This window comes from Anolis carolinensis, chromosome 2 (assembly GCF_035594765.1).
Source record: "Anolis carolinensis isolate JA03-04 chromosome 2, rAnoCar3.1.pri, whole genome shotgun sequence".
In the NCBI taxonomy this organism is placed as follows: Eukaryota; Metazoa; Chordata; class Lepidosauria; order Squamata; family Dactyloidae; genus Anolis; species Anolis carolinensis.
Window position 1 is genome coordinate 129162750 of NC_085842.1, and position 24196 is coordinate 129186945.

A 24196-nucleotide genomic window follows, 5' to 3' on the forward strand; every position below is an offset into this window, starting at 1 on the left:
AAATTGAATCATAGAATCAGACAATTAGGAGAGACCCCTAAAGGCCATCCAGTCCAACCCAATTCTGCCATGCTGGACACAATCCAAGCACTCCCAACAGATGGCCACCTAGCCTCTCAATACTACTACTACTACTACTAATAATAATAATAATAATAACAACAACAACAACATCATCATCATACAATCCTAAGGTTTGGAGTAACTCCTAAGGATCATCCAGATCAACTTCCTTCTACCATGCAGGAGGACACAATCCAAGCACTCCTGACAGATGGCCATCCAGCCTCTACATAATAATCACGATGATGATGATAGAAGCATAGAATCCAAGAGTTTGGAGAGACCCCAAAGGGCCATCCAGCCCAACCCTTTCTACTATGCAGCAGGACACAATCCAAGCATTCACAACACATGGACAACGTATAAATACTATACAATACTACACAGGGACATAGACCCCCTCTACCCTCACCACTTTCACAGTACACAAACAACCAAATGCATACTAAACATAAAGACAACCATACAACAGACATTCAATACCACCACTACCTCAACAAGTTCTCACCAACACCACCAGACAACGCCACAGCAACGCGTGGCCGGGCACAGCTAGTCTATATATATATAAATAAATGTAATGTGACGTTTTATTATGGAGTAAACAGCAAAACCACTGAACCCAATCACACCAAATTTGGCCACAAAAGACATAGTCATTCAAACTATGTTTTTCAATCAAAAAATTCTAGAAAAATAAAGTCCAAATTAGAGGACAAGGAAGAGCTATTGTCATGCCACCAGAAGGCTCTCACCTGCCGCCCTGTCCCTTTAAGGTTCTAAGGGGGCGGAGCTTAGCCTAAGCTCCTGCCAGCTTCTAAATGGCAGTTATTTTTGTCAGCTAGGATTTGTCAGTTATTTATTTATTTCGTGTCAAAAGCATTGTACAGCAAATACATTTCAAATAATGGAAATTTAAAAAAAGAAGAAGAAAATCACAAGCAACTAAATAGTTTTGGACCAAAAGCGGGCAACAGCAACCGCATTGTCTGTAGCTTTAAACAACTCCTCCTCCGTACATGAGGCAGGGCATTGTGGGCAAGCATACATGTGCTGAGTTGTTTGTTCAGCTCCACAGTCACACAAGGTGGAGGATTCCTCCAGGTAGTGCCACCTTGCCAAGTTGTCTTTTGATCTGCCCACTCCGCTTCTGAGTCTGTTCAGGGACTTCCAAGTTGCCCATTCTTAGTTTGCCCCTGGAGGAAGACCCTCTTGGGGGGCCATCCAGTTAGAATTGCCAGGTTTAGCTGCCCAGAGGGACACCCTTGCTGTTGCTGGAGGAACATCAAGAGGAGTGGTGGTTCTCATGAAGCTCTTCCTTGATTTGAGTCTGGTGCGAGGAGGCTGATAGTCATGCAGTGGGTGGCTTTCACAATGTTCGACCTTTTTTCTCTCACCGTTGGCAGCAACTGATTTGTCAGTGTAGCACTGGAAGAAGCATAGGAAGCTAGAAGGTGCACACAAATTTGCATCATGTCGGATCTGTATTAACTTAAGTCATGTCTGAACTGTATTGCTAATCAAGGTGGCTAATTGCAATACTTGCCGCACCGAGACTATTAATTGCCATTCAACCTGGGCAACCAAGGATTCCACAAGGTAGAAAGCGGCCAGGCTTACAAAGCAAGTAGCCAGGCTTCAAAGCGGCTCTTTGATTGACGGTGCTACTCCAGCTCGCCAAACAAGGATTTCCCTAGGTATAACACAGCCAGGCTTTGAAGCAGCGAGGCTATTCATTGCAATTCTAGCAGTCCCAAAAACCATTCCCCTAGAACGCAAGTACCCAGCCTTCCAAGCAGCAAGCCTATTCCATTGTATTCCAGCTCACCAAACAAGGATTCCCATAAGAAGAAAACAGCCAGGCTTTGAGGCTGCACAGCTATTCACTGCTATTCTACTTGGCCAACAAATGATTCCCATAAGTGTGGCCGGGCACAGCTAGTACTTTATGTATACACACACACACACACACACACACACACACACACAAAGATCATTTACTCATAGACACTTCCTTGATTAGAGAGCCTTTTTGGTGTGCATAGCAAATGTTCCATCGAAACTCTGTGATGCCAGAGCCAAATCCCTTCTGAAGCAGACGTCTTTGCAACACTTTCTGTTCTCTCCTGGGTGACAGAGGCTGGCATGATCTCTTTCAAGTCCCAAGGTCTAGAGACTGATGGCCATTGGCCACAATTCTTACTACAGTAGGGTAGGCTATGATATCCATAGTGCTAAAACGGACAGAGCAAACTGCCAGTCACTAGGAACTCAGCAGACAAGGAGCCAGTCAAAATGGGTCTATGGGGCATGTTTCACGATAATATTGAGCCCTTGGGAGTGATCTTGGTTGAAGACCTCTTTCTGCCAGAATTTTCTTTTCACAACCCAGGATGCGGCATGCGGCCCTCACACGCCCCACACCCCTCCTAAACGATTGCTCGCACACTCGCCTGTTCTCGCCGCCATCGCCATCTTTGCCACCATCCTCCATCCAGATTGCCTGAGGACAGAGGGAGGACAGCGAAAGCGGAGGTTTGCTCTCTCTGACACCAAGGTGGCCTGGCAAACTGCGGGCCTCACAACCATGTGCGCGGGGGGGGGGGGGGGAGTAGTGAAGGGTCCCCTGCCCATCTATGTGACTGAAGGCTCCAAGGCCGCGACTAGGCCTCGACTAGGCCTACAAACAATTCTGAGGCGCTGAGGGGAAATTGGGAGGTCTCTTTGAGGGTGAGAAAATAATGGTGGTGTCCTTGAACAGAGTGGAAATGGGGACCAATGCAGAGGGAAGGGGAATTGGGGAGACTTTGGGGTGAGGAGAAAATAATAATAATAATAATAATAATAATAATAATAATAATAATAATAATATTATTATTATTATTATTATTATATGGGGCCAATGGAGAGGGGAAAGGGAATGGGGGAGGTCTTTGGGGCGTGGAGACATCATCATCAACAACAACAATATGATGGGGCCAATGGAGAGGGGAATGGGGGATCTTTGGGGTGAGCAGAAAATAATAATAGTAATAGTAATAATAATAATAATAATAATAATAATAATAATAATAATAATAATAATGGAAACCAATGAAACCATTGATCATATCCTCAGCTGCTGTAAGAAAATCGCACAGACAGACTACAAACAGAGGCACAACTATGTGGCCCAAATGATTCATTGGAACTTATGCCTCAAGTACCACCTTCCAGCAGCAAAGAACTGGTGGGATCACAAACCTGCAAAAGTATTGGAAAATGAGCACGCAAAGATACTGTGGGACTTCCAAATTCAGACTGACAAAGTTCTGGAACACAACACACCAGACATCACAGTTGTGGAAAAGAAAAAGGTTTGGTTCATTGATGTTGCCATCCCAGGTGACAGTCGCATTGACGAAAAACAACAGGAAAACTCAGCTGCTATCAGGACCTCAAGATTGAACTTCAAAGACTCTGGCAGAAACCAGTGCAGGTGGTCCCGGTGGTGATCGGCACACTGGGTGCCATGCCAAAAGATCTCTGCTGGCATTTGGAAACAATAGACATTGACAAAATTATGATCTGCCAACTGCAAAAGGCCACCCTGCTGGGATCTGCGCGCATCATCCGAAAATACATCACACAGTCCTAGACACTTGGGAAGTGTTCGACTTGTGATTTTGTGATATGAAATCCAGCATATCTATCTTGTTTGCTGTGTCATAATATAATAATAATAATAATAATAATAATAATAATAATAATAATAATAATATGGGGCCAATGGAGAGGGGAATAGAGGGGTCTTTGTGGTGACCAGAATAATAATAATAATAATAATAATAATAATAATAATAATAATAATAATAATAATATCATAGAATCATAGAATAGTAGAGTTGGAAGAGACCTCATGGGCCATCCAGTCCAACCCCCTGCCAAGAAAAAGGAAATCGCATTCAAAGCATCCTCGACAGATGGACATCCAGCCTCTGCTTAAAAGCCTCCAAAGAAGGAGCCTCCACCACAGTCCGGGGCAGAGAGTTCCACTGCCGAACAGCTCTCACTGTGAGGAAGTTCTTCCTGATGTTCAGGTGGAATCTCCTTTCCTGTAGTTTGAAGCCATTGTTCCGCGTCCTAGTCTGCAGGGCAGCAGAAAACAAGCTTGCCCCCTCCTCCCTATGACTTCCCCTCACATATTTGTACATGGCTATCATGTCTCCTCTCAGCCTTCTCTTCTGCAGGCTAAACATGCCTAGTTCTTTAAGCCGCTCCTCATAGGGCTTGTTCTCCAGACCTTTGATCATTTTAGTTGCCCTCCTCTGGACGCTTTCCAGCTTGTCAACATCTCCTTTCAATTGCGATGCCCAGAATTGGACACAATATTCCAGGTGTGGTCTGACCAAGGCAGAGTGGAGGGGGAGCATGACTTCCCTGGATCTTGATGCTATACCTCTATTTATGCAGGCCAGAATCCCGTTGGCTTTTTTAGCTGCCGCATCACATTGTAGGCTCATGTTTAACTTGTTGTCCACAAGGACTCCAAGGTCTTTTTCACACGTACTGCTGTCAAGCCAGGAGTCCCCCATTCTGTATCTTTGCATTCCATTTTTTCTGCCGAAGTCAAGTATCTTGCCTTTGTCCCTGTTGAACTTCATTTTGTTAGTTTCGGCCCATCTCTCTAGTCTGTCAAGATCATTTTGAATTCTGCTCCTGTCTTCTGGTGTTAGCTATCCCTCCCAGTTTGGTGTCATCTGCAAACTTGATGATCATGCCTTCTAACCCTTCGTCTAAGTCGTTAATAAAGATATTGAACAGAACTGGGCCCAGGACGGAACCATAATATGGGGCCAATGGAGATGGGAATAGGGGAGTCTTTGCAGTGAGGAGAAATTATTATTATTATTATTATTATTATTATTATTATTATTATTATTATCATCGACACAACGACATTGTATGGCACAGCAAATAAGATAGATATGCTGGATTTTGTTTCGCAAAACCACAAGTCGAACACTTCCCAAGTGTCTAGGACTGTGTGATGTATTTTCTGATGATGTGTGCAGATCCCAGTAGGGTGGCCTTTTGCAGTTGGCAGATGGTGATTTTGTCAATGTCTATTGTTTCCAAATGCCGGCTGAGATCTTTTGGCACGGCACCCAGTGTGCCCATCACCACCGGGACCACCTGCACTGGTTTCTGCCAGAGTCTTTGAAGTTCAATCTTGAGGTCCTGATAGCGGCTGAGTTTTTCCTGTTGTTTTTCATCTATGCGACTGTCACCTGGGATGGCAACATCAATGATCCAAACCTTGTTCTTTTCCACAACTGTGATGTCTGGTGTGTTGTGTTCCAGAACTTTGTCAGTCTGGATTCGGAAGTCCCACAGTATCTTTGCGTGTTCATTTTCCACGACCTTTGCTGGTTTGTGATCCCACCAGTTCTTTGCTGCTGGGAGGTGGTACTTGAAGCATAAGTTCCAATGAATCATTTGGGCCACATAGTTGTGCCTCTGTTTGTAGTCTGTCTGTGCGATTTTCTTACAGCAGCTGAGGATATGATCAATGGTTTCGTCAGTTTCCTTGCACAGTCTGCATTTTGGGTCATCAGCTGATTTTTCAATCTTGGCCTTAATTGCATTTGTTCTGATGGCTTGCTCCTTGGCTGCAAGGATCAGGCCTTCTGTCTCCTTCTTCAGGGTCCCATTCATGAGCCAGAGCCAGGTCTTCTCCTTATCAGCTTTTCCTTCAATTTTGTCAAGGAACTTTCCATGCAGTGTTTTGTTGTGCCAGCTGTCAGCTCTAGTTTGTAGTGTGGTTTTCTTGTACTGGTTTTTTGTCTGCTGTGTTTTGAGGAGTTTCTGATTTTTGACTTCAATCAAAGCAGGTTCTTCACTTTGCTTGACATATTCTGCCAGGGCATGTTCTTCTTCTTTGACTGCTTGTTTTGCTTGTAAGAGTCCTCTGCCCCCTGATCTTCTAGGCAGATATAGCCGGTCAACATCACTGCGAGGGTGCAGGGAATGATGAATGGTCATGAGTTTTCTTGTTTTTCTGTCCAAATTGTCCAGTTCCACCTGTGTCCAATTTATAATGCCAGCGGTATATCTTATGACAGGTATGACCCAGGTGTTTATGGCCTTGATGGTGTTGCCTCCATTGAGCTTGCTTTTGAGAATTTTTCTGACCCTTTGTGTGTATTCTTTGCTGACCACAGTTTTCACATGTTCATGCTTGATGTTGTCCAGCTGTAGTATGCCCAGATATTTATAGGCCTCTGGCTGGTGACACTTTATTGTTTGGCCATTGGGCATATTTATGCCCTCACTTTCAATGATTTTTCCCTTCTTCAATGCCACTGTCGAAAATTTGTCCAAACCAAACTCCATGTTGATATCAGTGCTAAAAATTCGGACAGTGTTGGTCAGAGACTGGATTTCAGTTTCCGTTTTCCCATATAGCTTCAGGTCATCCATGTACATCAAATGTGAAATTTTGTGAGAATTCTTAGATGTTTGATAGCCGAGATTTGTTTTTTGTAAGATTGTTGACAGAGGGATCATGGCGATAATGAAAAGCAGAGGGGACAATGAATCTCCCTGGAAAATTCCTCTCCTGATGTTGACAAGTCCATAGCTTTCATTTCCAACAAACAATTCAGTTTTCCACTGCTCCATCATGTTTTCAATGAAGGTGCCAACGGTTTTACAAATCTCGATGGCGTCTAGGCACTTGATGATCCAGCTGTGTGGGAGTGAGTCAAAGGCCTTTTTGCAGTCAATCCACGTCATGTGAAGATTAGCTTTTCGCCTCTTACAGTTCTCCAGAATCATTTTGTCAATCAATAACTATTATTATTATTATTATTATTATTATTATTATTATTATTATTATTATTACAATAATAACAGGGGGCCTCAAAGTAAAGGGTAATGGGGGTGCTCTCAAACTAAGGAAATAATATATTGGGGGGATGCCTAAACTTCTTTCCACAGTTCAATACAATCCCCATTGAACTGGATTATACGGCAGTCTGGACTCAGATAACCCAGCTCAAAGCAGATAGTGTGATTTACCTGTCTCGAGATTCTAGGGTCCCTTCCACACAACTGAATGCCATCGCCCATTTCCAACTTTGAACTGGGTTCACTCTGAACCACACTCTAACAACAGGGGAATTCCAGACATGAAACAATCAGGGCCAGCTAACATCTTCCTATCAAAAGATTCCCCCAGGGAGGAAGCAGCCAGACTTAGAAGCTGAAAGGCCATTACATCCAAATCATTCTGCCAAACTGCGGCCTTCATATTTGCCTCCAACAGCCAGAAATATTGTATATTCACATACTTTAGAAAATAACATATACTAACTATTACTATATACTAACAATTCATCAATACTTTATTTCCAACACCACCACAATTTGCCACAGCAATGCGTGGCTGGGCACAGCTAGTGTTTATATAAAAGTCTAGGTGGTTTTTATTGTTGCCAATTTTTGTGACCCCAGCACTGAGCTAAGGAGATCCCATTTGGGGTCAGGACCTACAGTTTAAGAAGCTGTGCTTTAGGTCATCAGCACATGTCAGGGAACTAGTTCAAGCTGTTCTGAGCAGAAGACGAAGTTCTTTTTAAAAAAGGCCCAAACTGCTTCATTTGTCTACATCTTGGACACATCAGCATGTTATTACAAGTGATATGTTCATGAATTACTACTGTCAGTCAGGGCATATCATTGTGCCCATACCTTGCCTATTGGTAGGAAACCTTATTTAAAACCCACGGGCAGAACCCATGGTTTTCACTCAAATCCATACAATAGTTGCAGATATATTTACTTGGAATATTCTGAATGATTTTGAAAATTATTTTGAAAGTTACTTACTAACAGTTTTAAGACAGAACTGGGTGCAATTATATCTAGCATTTTCTGGAAGCCATTCCTTTACACTCTCTGACAAATTTGACAACAGTTTTCTATGTTTTGAAAAGAGCAGCTGTCATGTTTGTCCAAGGAAAAGGTGAAATTGAATACTTTTTCACAAACATAAAAAAAGCCATTAAAACATATAAGTTTAGAGTATTATAGGATTTATGTGATCTTCAACCAAAACTTCCAAGTTCATTAAGTTTAATTTTTGTCCCCTGAACTGAAGACTCCTGGATTCCAACTCCAATCAAAAGATCATGATCAGCCCTACAGCCTTGTCTCAGATATGAACAGAAAACTCCATAGGGCTTGCTTGCTATAATGGCTTTCCTGTAGCAACACCAGAACTAGTTCTACATAGATTGTTGAATCCGCCTGGAAGAGAGCATGAGTGCCACCCAGTGGGTTTGCAGGAAATTTCTCTGGAACAAGAATTACTGTATATTTGCAGATAATGAAATACAATCATCCCTCCACATTTGTGATTTTGACTTTTGTGGATTTCATTAATCGTGGATTTGTTTAAAAGTTTTACCCCAGGATTCTATAGGTCCTTCAGTGTGACTCTATGGTTAACTTCCTGCAGCCATGCTGGAGGCCCTGAAGATTTTTAAAGGAAACACCTCTAGAAATCTCCAGCAGAAGTTAATCACAATCATGCTGGTAGACCTAGAGATTCCTAGAGAGATATTCTCTCAGACAAAAAATAGCAATTGCTTTATTCATAGCTCTTCTCTTTCACAGGGGTCCTGTACTCCAGTGAAAGTGGAGGGCTGACTGTAGTCTTTAAACACATCCACACAACCCAAGTTTTTTTCTCGGGCAACCTCATTTGAGCAATAAATAAATAAATTAGAACACAATATGGAAGAAATACAGGAGACTCCGTTAACTGGTACCCATAGGGATTGGTAGATGCTGAATAAATGTAGTTTCTGGTTGCTTGAGAGTTATTATTAAAAATAGGTCTAATACTATACCCCATACTAAACCACATTGGTCCTTAAACTGTGGGTCCTGGCCCCAAATGGAGTCCCATTAGCTCAATGTTGGGGTCATGAAAAAAATTGAATGCTGTTTTAGACATTTACAGAATCTTTTAGTTTTATGGCAGACTCTGCAGAAAATGCTCCATACTTCATAAAAATGAAAATCAGCCTGATTAGAAGTTTTGCAAATGCTTATTTGTTATCAATAATAACCAATAATAAAGAAAGACAAAGACAAATAATGTAACATTTCTGCTAAAATTGGTTTTATTTTAATCTTTATTTAAACTATCATTTCTTTTATTTTTTGCCAGTTGCCTGAGAGTTCTGGTTGCTTGAGGTCCAGTTAACTGAGAGTCTACTATATATATTTACCCCATTTGTAATATCCTATTTGTATGCTCCCTCATTAATTCATACAGTACACATGAAGCTTTGAGGCAGGAGTCTATTCAGATAAAGGAAGTCCAACAAACACTTGAGAATTAACCATTTTGGAATAGATAATGAGAAATGCAAAGGGATTGTCTTAGGCCACAAAGTCTGCTGCCAGTCTAGGCCAAGCTATCTCAGAATGAACAGGTGGGAAAAGGCCATCAGAACAAAAATGTTGGATTTCAGAACAGCAGATATCAACAAATGTGAGTATTGGTAAGAAAAAACACAACATAAAAAGTAAGAATATATTTTAAAGGATACTGTTAATCCAGCCCAGGTATCCTTTCATGATACATAGAGGGTTTTTTTCCCATGTCAGGAGTGACTTGAGAAACTGCAAGTCGCTTCTGGTGTGAGAGAATTGGATGTCAACAAGGATGTTGCCCAGGGGACACCTGGATGTTTGATGTTTTACCATCCTTGTGGGAGGCTTCCCTCATGTCCCCGTATGGGAAGCTGGAGCTGACAGAGGGAACTCGCTCGCTCACCCCGGATTCAAACCACTGACCTGTCAGTCAGCAGTCCTGCTGGTACAAGGGTTTAACCCACTGCGCTACTGGAGGCTCCTTCCTATGAAATCCTGGAGGGAGGCTTATTTACAAACCTCAGCCAGGAAGCTTCTCTTGTTCCTCTGGTCAATCTGGAATTGCCCCTGCAATTCATCTATGCTTATATAGTGGTGGGAGTGAGAGAAGAATCAAGAATCATGTTGCACTAAGCATCTAGTGGGGTTTCCAGACTCTACAAATAGAACAGAAGGTGTTTTGACTGCCCACCACCCTCACAAAGACTCTCCTGTCCACTAGATCATGGTAAAGGGGCTATATAGCAGCATAGATACAAACAGTCACACACCAAGGTTCCTGCTGCCTTCTCCTCCACCTCAGTACGCAGAATGCCTTGTCAAACCCAAGTCAAGAGTTCATGTGAGCCAAGAATATCACACAAGATAATCAGGAGGATGGGCTACAAGACATTTTCAAGCCAGGTTCAATAGATTCATCCATGCTTTCTTGGAACCTTCCAACACATTTGAAATAGAAAGAAAAATGCATTTCTGTAGCAGTGCTTAAATTCAATAAATATAATAAATGTCAGTGTGTGCATTCAAATGGGAACTCGTGTTTCATTTGGGAGCTTTCCAAGTGATTTTTCTATCCTCTTGCCATTTTATGTTCTGCTTAATTCATCTATTGACATTTTGTGATTTGTTACTTTGATATTTAAGCAGGAAAATATACTGTAAACATTAGATTGCCCAAGTTTCTTTGAACAAATTGTGGTTTCACCATCTAAGCAAATAATTTCCAATGAGGAAACATGGCTGATAGCAGGAATGAAGGATGCCATGAATATGGTATTTGAGGTGAAAACAGAAGCCTGCCCTGTTTGTATCTCCTTAGTCATTATGGGAAGGAGAGGTGCCTCACTTGCTTTGCTGACAATGGCAAGTGGCAAGGAAGCGCCCCACCTTTTGTAGAACACTGCGGATATGAAATGGTCCATCACTTCTACATGCAGTGACCTATCGTGCTACACACACACACACACACACACACACACTTCATTACATAACAGCTCACTTCACAGTTGTCCATGTATTTTATATATCCTCCAGGCTATAACTGAGGTGCAAATTAATTTTTTTTCAGATCTGTGTAGGATGTTTTTGAGGAATTCTTAAACTGAAGTACTATGTTAAGGCAGAAAGGAAAGGAAAGTGCCATCCATACTTTCTGTGTATTTCCACCCACAGTTCTTGCAAACCTACATCTCCGCCTCACAACGGTGGTCATTGCAGCTCTCTCCAGCGCCAGCTGAGTCTCATACTGCAGTACAGTTTTTTGTGTGTGTCATTCCTTGATAAAGGGGTGTCCCTTTTCCCTCATTTCTGAGCCTCCCTATCTCCAGGCAAGCTGGCTGAGCCCTCCATAAAACTACAGTCCTCTGCTAGAGATATCAGTGTTTCCAAGGCAACAAGCTGGAATATCTTAGACGCAGCACAAAAAAAAGGTGTAGAGGGGGAAATAGCTTGGAAGGGAAATGTGGGAGTGCGGGGGAGGTAGGGAACACCAATATTAATATTAACTTGGGGCTTCAAGCTTGGGTAGGGAGATTCCTGCAACACTGAATCCCAATAAGCCAGGGTGGGCCAAAAGATCCCCAACAGCCTTGGTACTTGCAGGTTAATTTTCCCATAACAAATAAGCATAAGGGAAGTATCAAGGGAAGGGTAATTATGTTAATGAGGGTCCCAGGGACATATGATCAAACTACCCTGTTTCCCTGAAAATAAGACATCCCTGAAAAATAAGACCTAGTAGAAGTTTTGCTGAATTGCTAAATATAAGACCTCCCCCAAAAGTAAGACCTAGCAAAGTTTTTGTTTGGAAGCAGGCCCAGCGCCTGACAAACAGAACACCAGAGCATGCAGGATTCGTAAATGTACATATCAGTTGTACATGGAAATAATGTTAGTAACAAGAAATTCTTGATAGGATTCACAGTTTGTCTGGTTATGTTGGTTTGTGATGACAACTACTGTACAGTATATAATAAATGTTCATATTTTGTTCAACAATAAATGTGAATTCTTTTTCATAGAAAAATAAGACATCCCCTGAAAATAAGACCTAGCACATCTTTGGGAGCAAAATTAATATAAGACACTGTTTTATTTTCGGGGAAACACGGTAGCTGTTCTTACTTTGAAAGGCTGTAACCTGGAACATGCTCCCAATCTGGGATGGAGTCCTGATCTGATCTTGCAATGTAAATAATCTACCACCTGACTACTATTTGCTCCTGAAAGTTTTGTTTACCATGAGAGAGATGTTTACTGCATGAAGGAGCCAGGAACAAAACTGTCATAAACAGAGCCCCAATGTCTCACGTAGAGAGAAATTCAGGAACGGGAGGATGGGGGGACAGAACATGACTCTTTTTCTTCCTTGGCTATTCTTAACCAATCAGGGTTCAGAGAGTAGTGCAGGTCTTCACAGCATTACTACTTAAAGCACTACACTTTCTAAATAATAAAGAATCTGCTAGACCGGCTCCTTGCCTATCCTTTCTGGAAAGACTTTCGTAATACTTTTGATTCAACCAAGGGGTGCTACCCAACTTGCTATCTCATGTGCTCCAAGTAAATAAACAAATAAATGTTATTGATTAGCCCTTAGTCCAGGCATGAGGAAACCTTTTTGCCTTGGGGCCACATTGTGGGCTCAGCCAGGAGGGCTGGGATGGGAGGGACCATTTGCACTCTGGGCTGGGTGGGCCCCATGAGGGGTAGGGCCTGGGAGAGGGCTGGGCAAGGAGGGAGCAGGGCAAGGCCTGGGTCATCCTCAGGGCTGCTTGGCCCATCCTTATGCCGGCAGGAAGGTGGGACAGGAGATGAAGCTATTCAATGCTAATTAAGGTGATTAACTACAACATTCACACTGGCCTCCAACTGACAGAGTTCTTCTCTCACCCTGGACTTTCCACAGATATCTATAAACCTTCCTTGCTTAGTTTCTCCATACCTCACAACCGCTGAGGATGCCTGCCATAGATGTGGGCGAAACGTCAGGAGAAAATACTTCTAGAATATGGCCATACAGCCCGGAAAACATACAACAACCCTGTGATCTTGGCCATGAAAGCCTTCAACAACACATTAAATAAAATTCCTCGGTGGCTTCTGCTTCAACTTGGTGAGTTATATTCTGAAAATTATTGGCTTCTTTTCTCACCAGGCTTAACCCACAGCTTGGGTCTCACTATCCAATGCTGCTCTAAATTGCTCAGTAACAGTACACCTTCGTTGAGCTGTCCTCCAGCATAAGGATCGGGCCACTCACCCCATCCTTATGCCAGTAGGGGGGCGAGACATGTGGTTGCTGAGAGCACTTCAGAGGGCTGTGTGTGTTCCTTTCCCATCTTTTTGGCATTAGGACATGGCAGACCAACATGCCCTTATGTCAAGAGGACAGGGAAAATTAGGAGAGTCTGAGGTAATCGCCCAAAGTGCCTCATCCATCCCCCGGGCCTTAATTTGCCCATGCCTGCCTTAGGCCATATCACCTTACGAACTAAACAACAAAGCCGGATACAACTTAATAAAACTCTATGTAGTAAGTTAAGTAAAACACTTATAATAATACAGTAAATAAGTGTGATAAAACTGAATATAAACATCATATTTTTCTATTCTCCCTACAATTTACCCTGATCAGACCCACATATGTGGATCTCAGACATATTGCTTTACTTAAATACAGAGCTGTTTTATGTTATTTTTGGGTCTTCACCACACATAAAATATGTTGTTCTAATGTGAGAGTCCCAATAAATTGTCCGTTTGATATAAGGACCAAGGTACAAGTCTCTCACCTTCTGATACAATTTCCAATCAAATAATATGAGTACTATATCCTCAATTTCAGGTGCTCCGCAGATACAAATCCGTTCGTTATAAGGGATGCTGTTAAACCTCCTGTATCTGACCTGTATCAAGATGATCAAATCTAGACTGAGTGAATACATCCCTAAAGTATTTTGGCATTTGAATTTTTAGATAGTTGGCCATTTGAAAGGTACGCTTATATCAACTCAGCAATTTTAGGTTGGCAACCTTGCTGAGGGTGGTTATATCTTTGTGCGCTTCTATGTCCAAAATTCTTTGTATAGCACTCTTTTTAACTTGGTTTCTTAAAACGCAGGAGACAGGGAGACAGCAGCTTCTTATAGAAGTCACAGGTTCACAGTCTGGGTGTTCTCCTGGACTCATCGCTGAGCCTGGAACCCCAGGTTTCAGTGGTGGCCAGGGGAGCATTTGCACAACTAAGACTTGTGCACCAGCTGTGCCCATACCTTGGGAAATCTGACTTGGCTACGGTGATCCATGCTCTGGTTACATCCCATCTGGACTACTACAATGCTCTCTACGTGGGGTTGCCTTTGAAGACGGCCTGGAAGCTCCAATTAGGAGACAGGGAGACAGCAGCTTCTTGTAGAAGTCACAGGTTCGCAGTCTGGGTGTTCTCCTGGACTCATCGCTGAGCCTGGAACCCCAATCTACTTGTCCGAACATATCTCCTCCTATGAGCCAGCAAGATCCCTAAGTTCATCTGGTGAGGCCCTGCTCTCGGTTCCACTTGCCTCACAAGTACAGCTGGTGGGAACGAGGGACAGGGCCTTCTTGGTGGTGGCTCCCTGGCTGTGGAACACCGTCCCCAGAGATATCCAACAAGCTCCAACACTTTTGGGCTTCAGAAGAGCCCTAAAAACATGGTTATGTGCTCAGGCTTTTAATGAATAATGGCAAAGACAACACAGATTGACTTATGGCTAAAGCACGAGGTTTTTGTGGACGAATGGATCTGACTATTTGTTTTAAAAATTGTATATTGTATTTAGTAGTTTTAATTGATTTTATGTACTGTGTAATTTTGATTTTCTGTAGGCATTGAATTACTGCCATTGTTGTAAGCCGCCCTGAATCCCTTTGGGTGAGAAGGGCGGGATATAATTGTTGGAAATAAATAAATAAATAAATAAATATAATTTGTCATTTGCATAATCCAAGAGGTCTGTGATTGGGATTGTATCTGTTCTAATAGACACAATTTTGGGATTCTATCAGGCTCCATTACATTCATTTTACACCAGTAATTATATGCTCTGAGTTTAGACTGTGTATAGATTGTGTAAATTTCCAGTTCGGCTCTCACTACAGCTGCTGAGGTCCTTTTATCTACTCCCATTATGCTTCTCAAGTGCTGAGATTGTGCTTGTCCTATTACTGAGATGAAACTTAAGCCCCATACTTTTGCTGCATACAAAAGCATAGGTGTAACCTTAACTTTATATAATTTAATTATTGGGTTTAAGGTACGTGGGTGGTTAAGTGTTTTTAATTTAAGTATTAAATTCAAGCGAGCCTTTGCTCTGAGTGAGCTCCTTTGACGGTGAAAAGTCCAAGAACCAGTCTCGGAGAAAGTTTATCTAAGATAAGGTACGGTGTTCACTTGATGGTGGGGACTAGAGACAGGGCCTTTTCAGTGGTTGCCCCCAGGCTGTCGAACTCCCTCCCCAGTGACATCAGATCTGTTGTGCTTCAAGCGGAATTCAGCCTAGTCCAGTAAAGACACAATAACCTTGCACAGTTGCAAAAGGAAAAGAAAATAAACTTTACTCTTTACAGAAGGGTCAAAACATAAACTTGCAGTGTTGCATCAAAACATAAATCTTATAGTAAAACAAACTTACATAATCCTTGTAAGCATTTCAAGATGCAGCCTCTTCTTCCAAGAGAGACATCCAAAAAGCAAAAATGAAACCAAAAGCAGGAGCAGAAGCTAATACACACACACACACACACACACACACACATAGCCACACCCCAACAGGTGTGGTCCAAATTTAATTGCTTAGCTTAACCTAGATAAGCTCCTGCTTGTTATGATCAGGAGTGTAGTTTTTTCTTTAGGACATACAGAGCTTCATTATACCCTAACAAGATCTGCGTCCACCCTCATGGTCTTTAGGAAAAAACTAAAAACCTGATTGTGGGTCCAATCCTTTACTCAACAGCAACAGAATTGACATTGGACTGGCCTTGGATCGATGCTTTTGGATTGTGTGATTTTAACTGTTTTACTTGCGATGTTTTAATCTGTTTTTACTTGAGATGTTTTAAATGCTGTGGGTTTGACCATTTTAACACTATGTTCATTGTTTGTATAGTATGCTGTAAACCACTTTGTGTCCCCTAGGAGAGAAAGGCGGTATATACATGATGTAAATAAATAAATAAATTCTATAACTTCACTGTCTAATTGCCATCTATGTCTCTGCTGTCTTTTTCCAAACACTATTATTTTTGACTTAGATTTGTTGATAAGTAGAGAGTTATCCTGGCAATAGGAGCTAAGTCTTCTTAACAACGTATGAAATCCAACTTGCGAATATGATAGTAGTATCATATCATCAGCATATAGCAAAGTGCTACATATGAGCTACAGGGTCCTTCATTACTCCTGGCAGATCATTGATAAATAGTTAAATAATATTGGAGCTGAAAGGCCCTTTATGTATATTGATCCTGCTTGTCGTAGCTCCATTTACCCCAAACCATATTCTCAAACAGGTGCTTGTATATAAGGCTTTGATCAGTAGCAACAATTTAGGTTCGATTTTGCGGACAGACAGCTTATTCCATGATATTTCTCTGTTCACCATATCAAATGCTGCAGAGAAGTCAATAAAGGCAGCATACAAATGTTTCCTCTTACAGATGTATTTGGAAATCAAGTGGTTCAGAATAAAACAGTTATCAATGGTAAATAAGTTTTGTCTAAAACCAGCTTGTTCTTCTGCAAGGATACCTTTTTCATTTACCCAGCTTTCAACTCTGCTCAATAGGAACCTAGTCTAAATTTTGGCAACAATATATATTAAACTAATGGGCCTATAATTACTGGGATCCTTTTTTATCATGTGCCCTGAGTATTTATCTGTAATATCATGATAGTCTCTGATCACTCTAATGACAATCCACTCAAGACCATGGATTTGTCTTCAAAGCCTTAACAATGCCCCATGCTGTGTGTATGTGTCTAGGTCAGGAAGAGAAAGCCGAGATGGTCACATAGCATGAGATGCCAAAATTGGAAGACAGTCTCTGGTGGGGCAGGAACAGATGTTTTAATTCAGAATTCAAGTTTTGTGCATATATATTTTCAAGTCATCTATCAATTCATGGCAAGTCCATGAATTTCTTAAATAAGGAATACTCACAAGGGCAGTTCACCCGTTAGGCCAACTAGGCGGTTGCCGAAGGCACCATGCTCTGGGGGGTGCAGTTGAGGCGCCTCTTGAGGTGCACCCAAGTTGAGAAGTTTCTTGTCTTTTTTTCTCTTTTTTCCCCTCCCCGCTGGGAGGAGGCACGCCCTCCTGCGTGTGCGCATGCGTGCATGCATGCGAGCACACCCCCACCTCCTCCTCCCAGACTTGCTGCTGGGGCAGGCAGCCAAGGAGGGAGGCGCGCCCCGAGGGACAAGGGAGACCTTCACAGGCGCAGACAATGACAAGGTAGGGACGCTGTGGTGCAAGGAGGAGGAGGGGGAGGGGCCAGCTGAGAGTGGATAGCGCCAGGCCCCTAGGCCCTAAGGTGGCCCAGCAGGAGGAGGAGGCGGGGGTGCATGCGCATGTGGGAGGGCGTGCCCACTCCCAGCCGGCCCCTCCTCCTCCTCATGCCGCAGTGTCCCTACCTTGCCATTGTCCGCACCGGGCTCCACAGTAGGAGGAGGAGGGGGGCGGGGGTGGCTGGGGGGGCACCAAAATTCTGTTCTCCTACACATGAAAATGACCTAGTGCCGGCCCTGAATACTCATTTATGGTTTTGCCAGTGCTTTCCTCTGAAACATAGCCTACAGCCAATGGTATTCATTGGATGTCTCTCAATCAAGTACCAACCAGGACTGACCCTGCTAAGCACCAAGGACTGGACAGTATCTGGTGCTTTTAGGGTATCTAGTCCATGAGGTCTCTTCCAACTCTATGATTCTATGATTTTATGATCCTGTGACAATCAATAAATATTATTGTTGTTGTGTTCCTTCAAGTCATTTCTGGCTTATGAGGATCATAAAGGAAACCTATAATGGGGTTTTCTTGGTAAGTTTTTTTCAGGGAGTTGTCTTTGCCTACCTCTTCATCTGTGATTTCCCAAGGGTCACCCAGTGGGTTTCCATGGCTGAGAAGGGATATGAACCCTGGTTTCCAGAGTTTTCCAGCACTTGAATTACGACATCATGCTGGCTCTTTGCTCTGTGCTTCCCCACAAAGCCCTAAACATGGGAGATTTTCTGTGGTGATGGGGGTAAGGATTAGTACTTGTCTTCCTAAGACACATTTCTGTATTTATAATGGGAATTCTATCATGGGCACTCTGTTTCTTTCAACCACATGGGATAAAACAAAAACCAGAATGAGCTAGAACTTGCAACGAGTAGATTATTGTCTGAGCACATGCAATCTCTGCGGATGCACTTCTAAGGATTAAAGTAAAGGCCATTCTTGCCTTTGCTTTGGCTGTTTCTTGGCTGCATGGATTTACATGCCTTGCAGCAGGAAAGGAGTTTGCCCTGCCATACCTCGTAGTTTGGCTTGGTCACTTGAAGATCAAGACGCAGCCTGTAATGATCTCAAGGAGGCTTGTTCATCGCTTTCATCATCCTAATTTGCAATGTCTGGGCTTCAGATATGAAGTGACTGAAAACTACTGGCTATAATTGGGAAGCCAACGGCAGAAGAGGACTCCTTTAACATAAAACTAAAAGCTTATAAGGAAAATATCTAGATTCTGTGTATATCAAATATATATGCCTTCTCAAATGATTTAACGGTTTGTTTTCTTGTAGTTGTAAACACTTATTTTCGCACCCCTTTCATTTTATAATAAAAAAAATTTATTTTTGACACATCACTTTGATTATATTTTGGTGGCAAAACAATCTAGTAACATCACAAATGAAATTGATAGACAAATAAACAAATGATACTGCAAAGCATACCATATAAGTTCCTTCTAGGATGCAGCAGTGTTAGAAAAGAACATCTGATACCATGCTGCCACATTTAAACACTTTGACATCTCCACTGCGCTGGAAATAAATAGGAGTAGGGCAGGAAGGGATGGGATATGCGTGGATGTAATCCTATAGAAGTGCCTTTAGAAGCAAGTTATTTTAAGTTCAAGAACATTTGCTCCAATGTATGTGTAACAGTACAGTCATATGCAACCTTACTGACATAATGGGGCTTACTTTCAAGTAAAAATGCACACAATTATGTTGCAAATTCTATTAAAACTGGGAAATTCAGAAAATTGAGTCATGCTGAACTGAGTCATTTGCCATTATTCATATCTCAGGCAACACCAAACAGGTTCCCATGACTCATGCACAATTTGATAGAGCAACTGCAGCTGTAGCAGTAGCAGATCCTAGGGGGGAAAAGACATGTTTCCAGACATATGCATGTGCCAAAAAAATGAGCATGCTGGTAATAGTAATATTTTAGCCACACTTGACTGTACTACAGAGTACAGTACAACCCCCACCTATATCGATAGAATATATGTTCCCGGATTTGTGTTGATATGTGAAATGATAAATAATAAGGAACATCATTGAAATGAAGGACTTCTGGTCCAAGAATCTCATGGAATTGTGCTGGAGGACTTAGAAAATATCTAGAGATGACATATTTTGTTGGATATGGACAAATGAAGCCACAGATACAGGGGCCATACTGTACCTGCAAAGGTCTCCACCATATTTTTATAATTTCTTCTGACCAAGAACTCTAGGAAAAACATCAGTCTTGTGACACTTTAAAAGCTATCTGGCTCATTGTGGCAAATACATTTGTAGAAACTATTTCATCAGAAACATATTGGCTTTCTAATCACTGGAAGCCTCATTCAAAAGCCCATCTTTTCTATTTCACCCATATACATGTTCAAACATACCTTTAAAATATATAAAAGTGAAGTCTGGTGTCCTGTAAGAGTAGATACAACAATTTCAGTTGTAAATCTATCCTTTTTTCCTAGAAGTAAACTAAACTCATGGGATTTCCTTCTGACCTATCCAGAACTGTAGAGTAAATCACCAACTTATGTGAGTTCATAGATATTCAGCTATGTTTTTTTAAAAATGGGATTTTGGCTTAGCAGAGCAAGATTCACTCACCAGAAAGCCTGGAGCATCAAAATATTAACAATAAAGAGAATGAGTATTCTGACATAGTCTAGACAGATTTAAAAACAGAGCCAGTGAGGTAATTTTAAGTGTAAATATGGCTGTTCACTCAGCTCAGTGGACAGGGACCAACATACCACTAATGTACAAGGTAGGTGTAGGCAATGCTTGGCAGGATTAAAAATTAAAATGAAGAAGTCAGAGAGGGGCAGGTGGACGAGAAAATGAAATAGGATAAAATGACTGAGAGGCTGTACATGGAGGGTGGGATCAGCACCCTCTCTGTATAACCTCTGATAAATCATTTTAACAGGGCTGCAAAGAAGAGGAAGAGATGGTGAGAAGGAGGAGACCATCGCTCACTGAGCAACAGAACAGTTTGGGGCCTTTTTGAGAGAAAATCAGGAATCCATAGGAATCAATGATAGAACTGGCATATACTCACTCCCATTCCTTGCGTTGTGCCTGTGGTGTGTTATGGATCTTGTGAGCTTGATGGGCCATGATGATATCACGATGATCCACCACACCTCCACGCCGCTTGTAGGAGAGTGGCTCCTGGCCCATATAGTGGTACCAACTGCCAAGGAAAGGGTACTCAGGACTAGCAGGCCCACGGCCATCGTGTACCGCCTCATAGTAGCTGGGAGGGGACAACAGGGATGATCGGACGACAGCACGCCTCGCCATCCATGGGACTTGAGTGGAGACCCCAGAGGTTTTTGACTGGCTGGCTGCCAGCGGATAGCTGCAGAGGTATGAACAGACACAAATTTAATTACTCATTTATTTAATGAAATAGCAGGAAAACAGGGTTATTGTGGGTTTACCAGGCTGTATGGCCATGTTCCAGAAGTATTCTTTCCTGATGTTTCGACCACATCTACGGCAGGCATCCTCAGAGGTTGTGAGGTCTGCCATAGTTGTGGGTGAAACATCAGGAGAGAATTCTTCTGGAACATGGCCATACAGCCCGGAAAACACACAACAACCCTTTGATTCCAGCCATGAAAGCCTTTGACAACACAGCATGAAAACACATTCACAAGTTACAACTGCTCCATGGTAGCTCACCACAAAAAAGCTGACTACCAACTAATGTGCTGACAACAGCAGCTCTGAACACAATGATGTGAAACAACTGTAGTTTGCATTGGTAGACAGACCATCTATCTTGACCAAATCACAGATCTTCACAACATTTAAGGAAGACGATTCATACATGTTTTATTTATCCCAGAATATTTTCTGTCAGCTCCTGGTACATCAGTATTTTTTTATACCAGCTCCCCAGGTCAATTTATTTTAACTCAGTATAAAATTGGAAAGAACAGGAACAAAATCCAATTAGACTGTATGCACCCTCAATCTTTCTCCTCCTGTACCATTGGGCAGAGGTTAGCTTTTGTCCTATAGGCCTGCAAAGCTTATATGTGGGAAGAGGAGAGAGCATCAGGGTCAGAATACAATGGCTGAGAGGGTTCCGGGATTTTTGTTCAAAGCTGGATAGCAATTTGATTTTGGTCTTTTTTTCAGTTTGTTTGTCTCCCTTGGGAAATTTTGTTCAGTAACTAAAAATAAACAGAAAATAATGAGACCCTGAGGAGATTTCTAATGACAGGGTAAACCCAAAATTAAACTGCAAATCTCTTTGCTTTCTACCCTATGATATAAAGCAAAAAGATCCACATTACCGTCTCTTCCAGGAATTACAGCAACCAGTATACCTGTGTCTTGATAGGTCTCACCCATTACAAGATATTTTCATCACAAAGAAAATTGGGGAAGGACAATTGGAAGGGGAGGATTGATTTTTTTGGGCATGGGAATCAGTGCAGCAATCAAATGTTGGTAATGCTGGGTCACCCTTGCCGGCTCCAAATGCCATCTAGAAATTCTCCACTTTATGAAGGGGAGGTGTATAGCAGAAGTTTTCCATAACACATAGAGCCCAATGTCTCTCTTGGAGGAACAGCCAACTCCTCTCACTCCACAACTCGTGACCTTCTAGCTGCTGCCTGGGGGAGGGGGATGGTTCAAATAATCCAGATCTTTTACTAACTGCACATTCAGTTCTTTTTGAATGTGTGGTGTCTGCCTATGCTCAGTCCTCCCTGAGATTGTTCAGGGGGCATGTAAGAGAAAGGGGCAGCTGATTTGATCCTTTAAAAAAGTTGAGCGGCAATTTTGCAAACCCAGATTTCTTTTGAGCATATAAGTATCTGTCTTATTTCTCAGTCACCCTATTTTAGATACAATTCTTTTGGCACACACTATTTGAGCTTACTTTTAAAGGGAGTAGTATGAGGATTTCCACATTCCTGTTTTTTTAAAACTATAGCTTCTTGTTGTTGCTATTTTCAACTTCTGGTAACTAAAGCAACCCTATCATGTGTTTTCTTGGCAAGATGTGTTCAGATAGGGGTTGTGTTTGCCTTCCACTGAGACTGAGAGAGTATGACTTGCCCAAGGTCATCCAGTGGGTTTCCATGGCCAAAAATGGAATCGTACCCTCATCTCCAGAGTCACAGACTAATACTCAAACTATCATACCACACTGGCTACTTAGCAGTATTCACAGCATTTGGGTGATGTCCCCCCCCCCCAAATCCTCCTTTCAAAATCCACATCGTTCTTGTTTTCAGTATTCCTCTGAACCTATCTTATTTTCTCAGAGAGAGAGAAAATCTGAACCTATGTCTAATCCATCATATAAAAAATGTTACTGGTTTTTGTTCCATGCTCACTCTGTCCAAACAATCATATTTGATTCTTCCTGTTCCCTTCCCTATCTAAATTGCATGGTTATATTGTTTTCCCATTTTCCCTCAATATTACAAAAGATTGTCTGATATTTAAGCGGTCTTACACCAACTCCTCAATTAAGTTGTTGAGGCTCTTCATTTTGCCTTGACTTTGCTTAATAGTCTCCCAAAATCTTCAAATGCCATGACTGATCAGTTTAGAAACTATAATAGGACCCTATCATTTACAGATCAAACTGTGTAATGATAAACCAACATAAGAGAGTTGAATGAAAAGTAATGCCTCCACCTTCATAACTCCTCAACAGATGTCAGTACTGGTATGCAGCAGGTACTGGCTTGTTCAGTAGACTCTCCCCTACAGTTCCATTTGGCGGGAAGCTTTAGTGTTGAATGGTTGTGTTGTTAAAGCGCGAAGTATGGAACCCTGCGCAGACGGTCGGTCAATGCGACTTAAGCAACGTGCAGTCATTGAATTCTTGATAGCAGAAGGTGTCACCCCACCCCAAAGGAGATTCATCAGAGAATGCAAGCTGTTTACGGTGATTGTGTTGATATGAGTACTGTGCGTCATTGGGCGAGTAGGTTTAAAGATGTTGAAGTGGGAACATCTGACTTGCGTGACAAACAAAGAGTTGGATATCCAGTGACAGCAACCACTGAGTTTCACAAGCAAAAGGTTGACAGATTGATTCAGGACAATTGTTGTATCACTCAGAGAGAAAGTTCAAGCATAATTGGCATTTCACAAGAATGTGTGGGTCACATTATTGCTTTACTTGGCTGTCAGAAGATCTGTGCACGATGGGTACCCAGGATGCTGATGCCTGAAATGAAAGCGCACAGACTTGAAATTTGCCAGGAACTACTCTCGCGTTATGAGAATGAAGGTGACACCTTTCTCCATTCAATTGTGACAGGAGACGAAACCTGGGTACACTATTATGACCCGGAGATGAAGCATCAGTCTATGGAATATCGATACAAAGACTCACCCCAGAAAAAGAAATTCAAGACACAGCCCACAACTGGGAAAATCATGGCAACAGTGTTCTGGGAGGCACATGGTGTTATCCACGTTGATTTCATTGAACGTGGAACAACAATAAATTCAGAGTGTTACATCACAATGCTTTGAATTTTGAAATGACGGCTAACAAGGATCTGAAAGGAAAAGGGAAATGTTTTCCTGGAGCATGACAATGCCAGACCACATGCCACCACAGTAGAACTTAAGAGACTGGATCTCACCACTGTACGGCATCCTCCA

The 24196-nt window shown here is 42.1% G+C and overlaps 1 protein-coding gene across 14 annotated transcripts in view; it reads right to left on the reverse strand.

The window, feature by feature from the left end:
* The window catches only part of cacna1a (calcium voltage-gated channel subunit alpha1 A), a 389802-nt gene that overhangs the window by 329889 nt on the left and 35717 nt on the right, over positions 1-24196 (reverse strand). For all 14 annotated transcript variants that reach the window (XR_010003865.1, XM_062973920.1, XM_062973922.1 and 11 more), the window contains exon 2: positions 20607-20909. Coding sequence is in view for 13 of the 14 variants with exons in the window: in XM_062973920.1 (XP_062829990.1) it covers positions 20607-20851 (245 nt within the window). In the remaining variant the exon portion in view is untranslated. The remainder of the gene's footprint in view (positions 1-20606; positions 20910-24196) is intronic.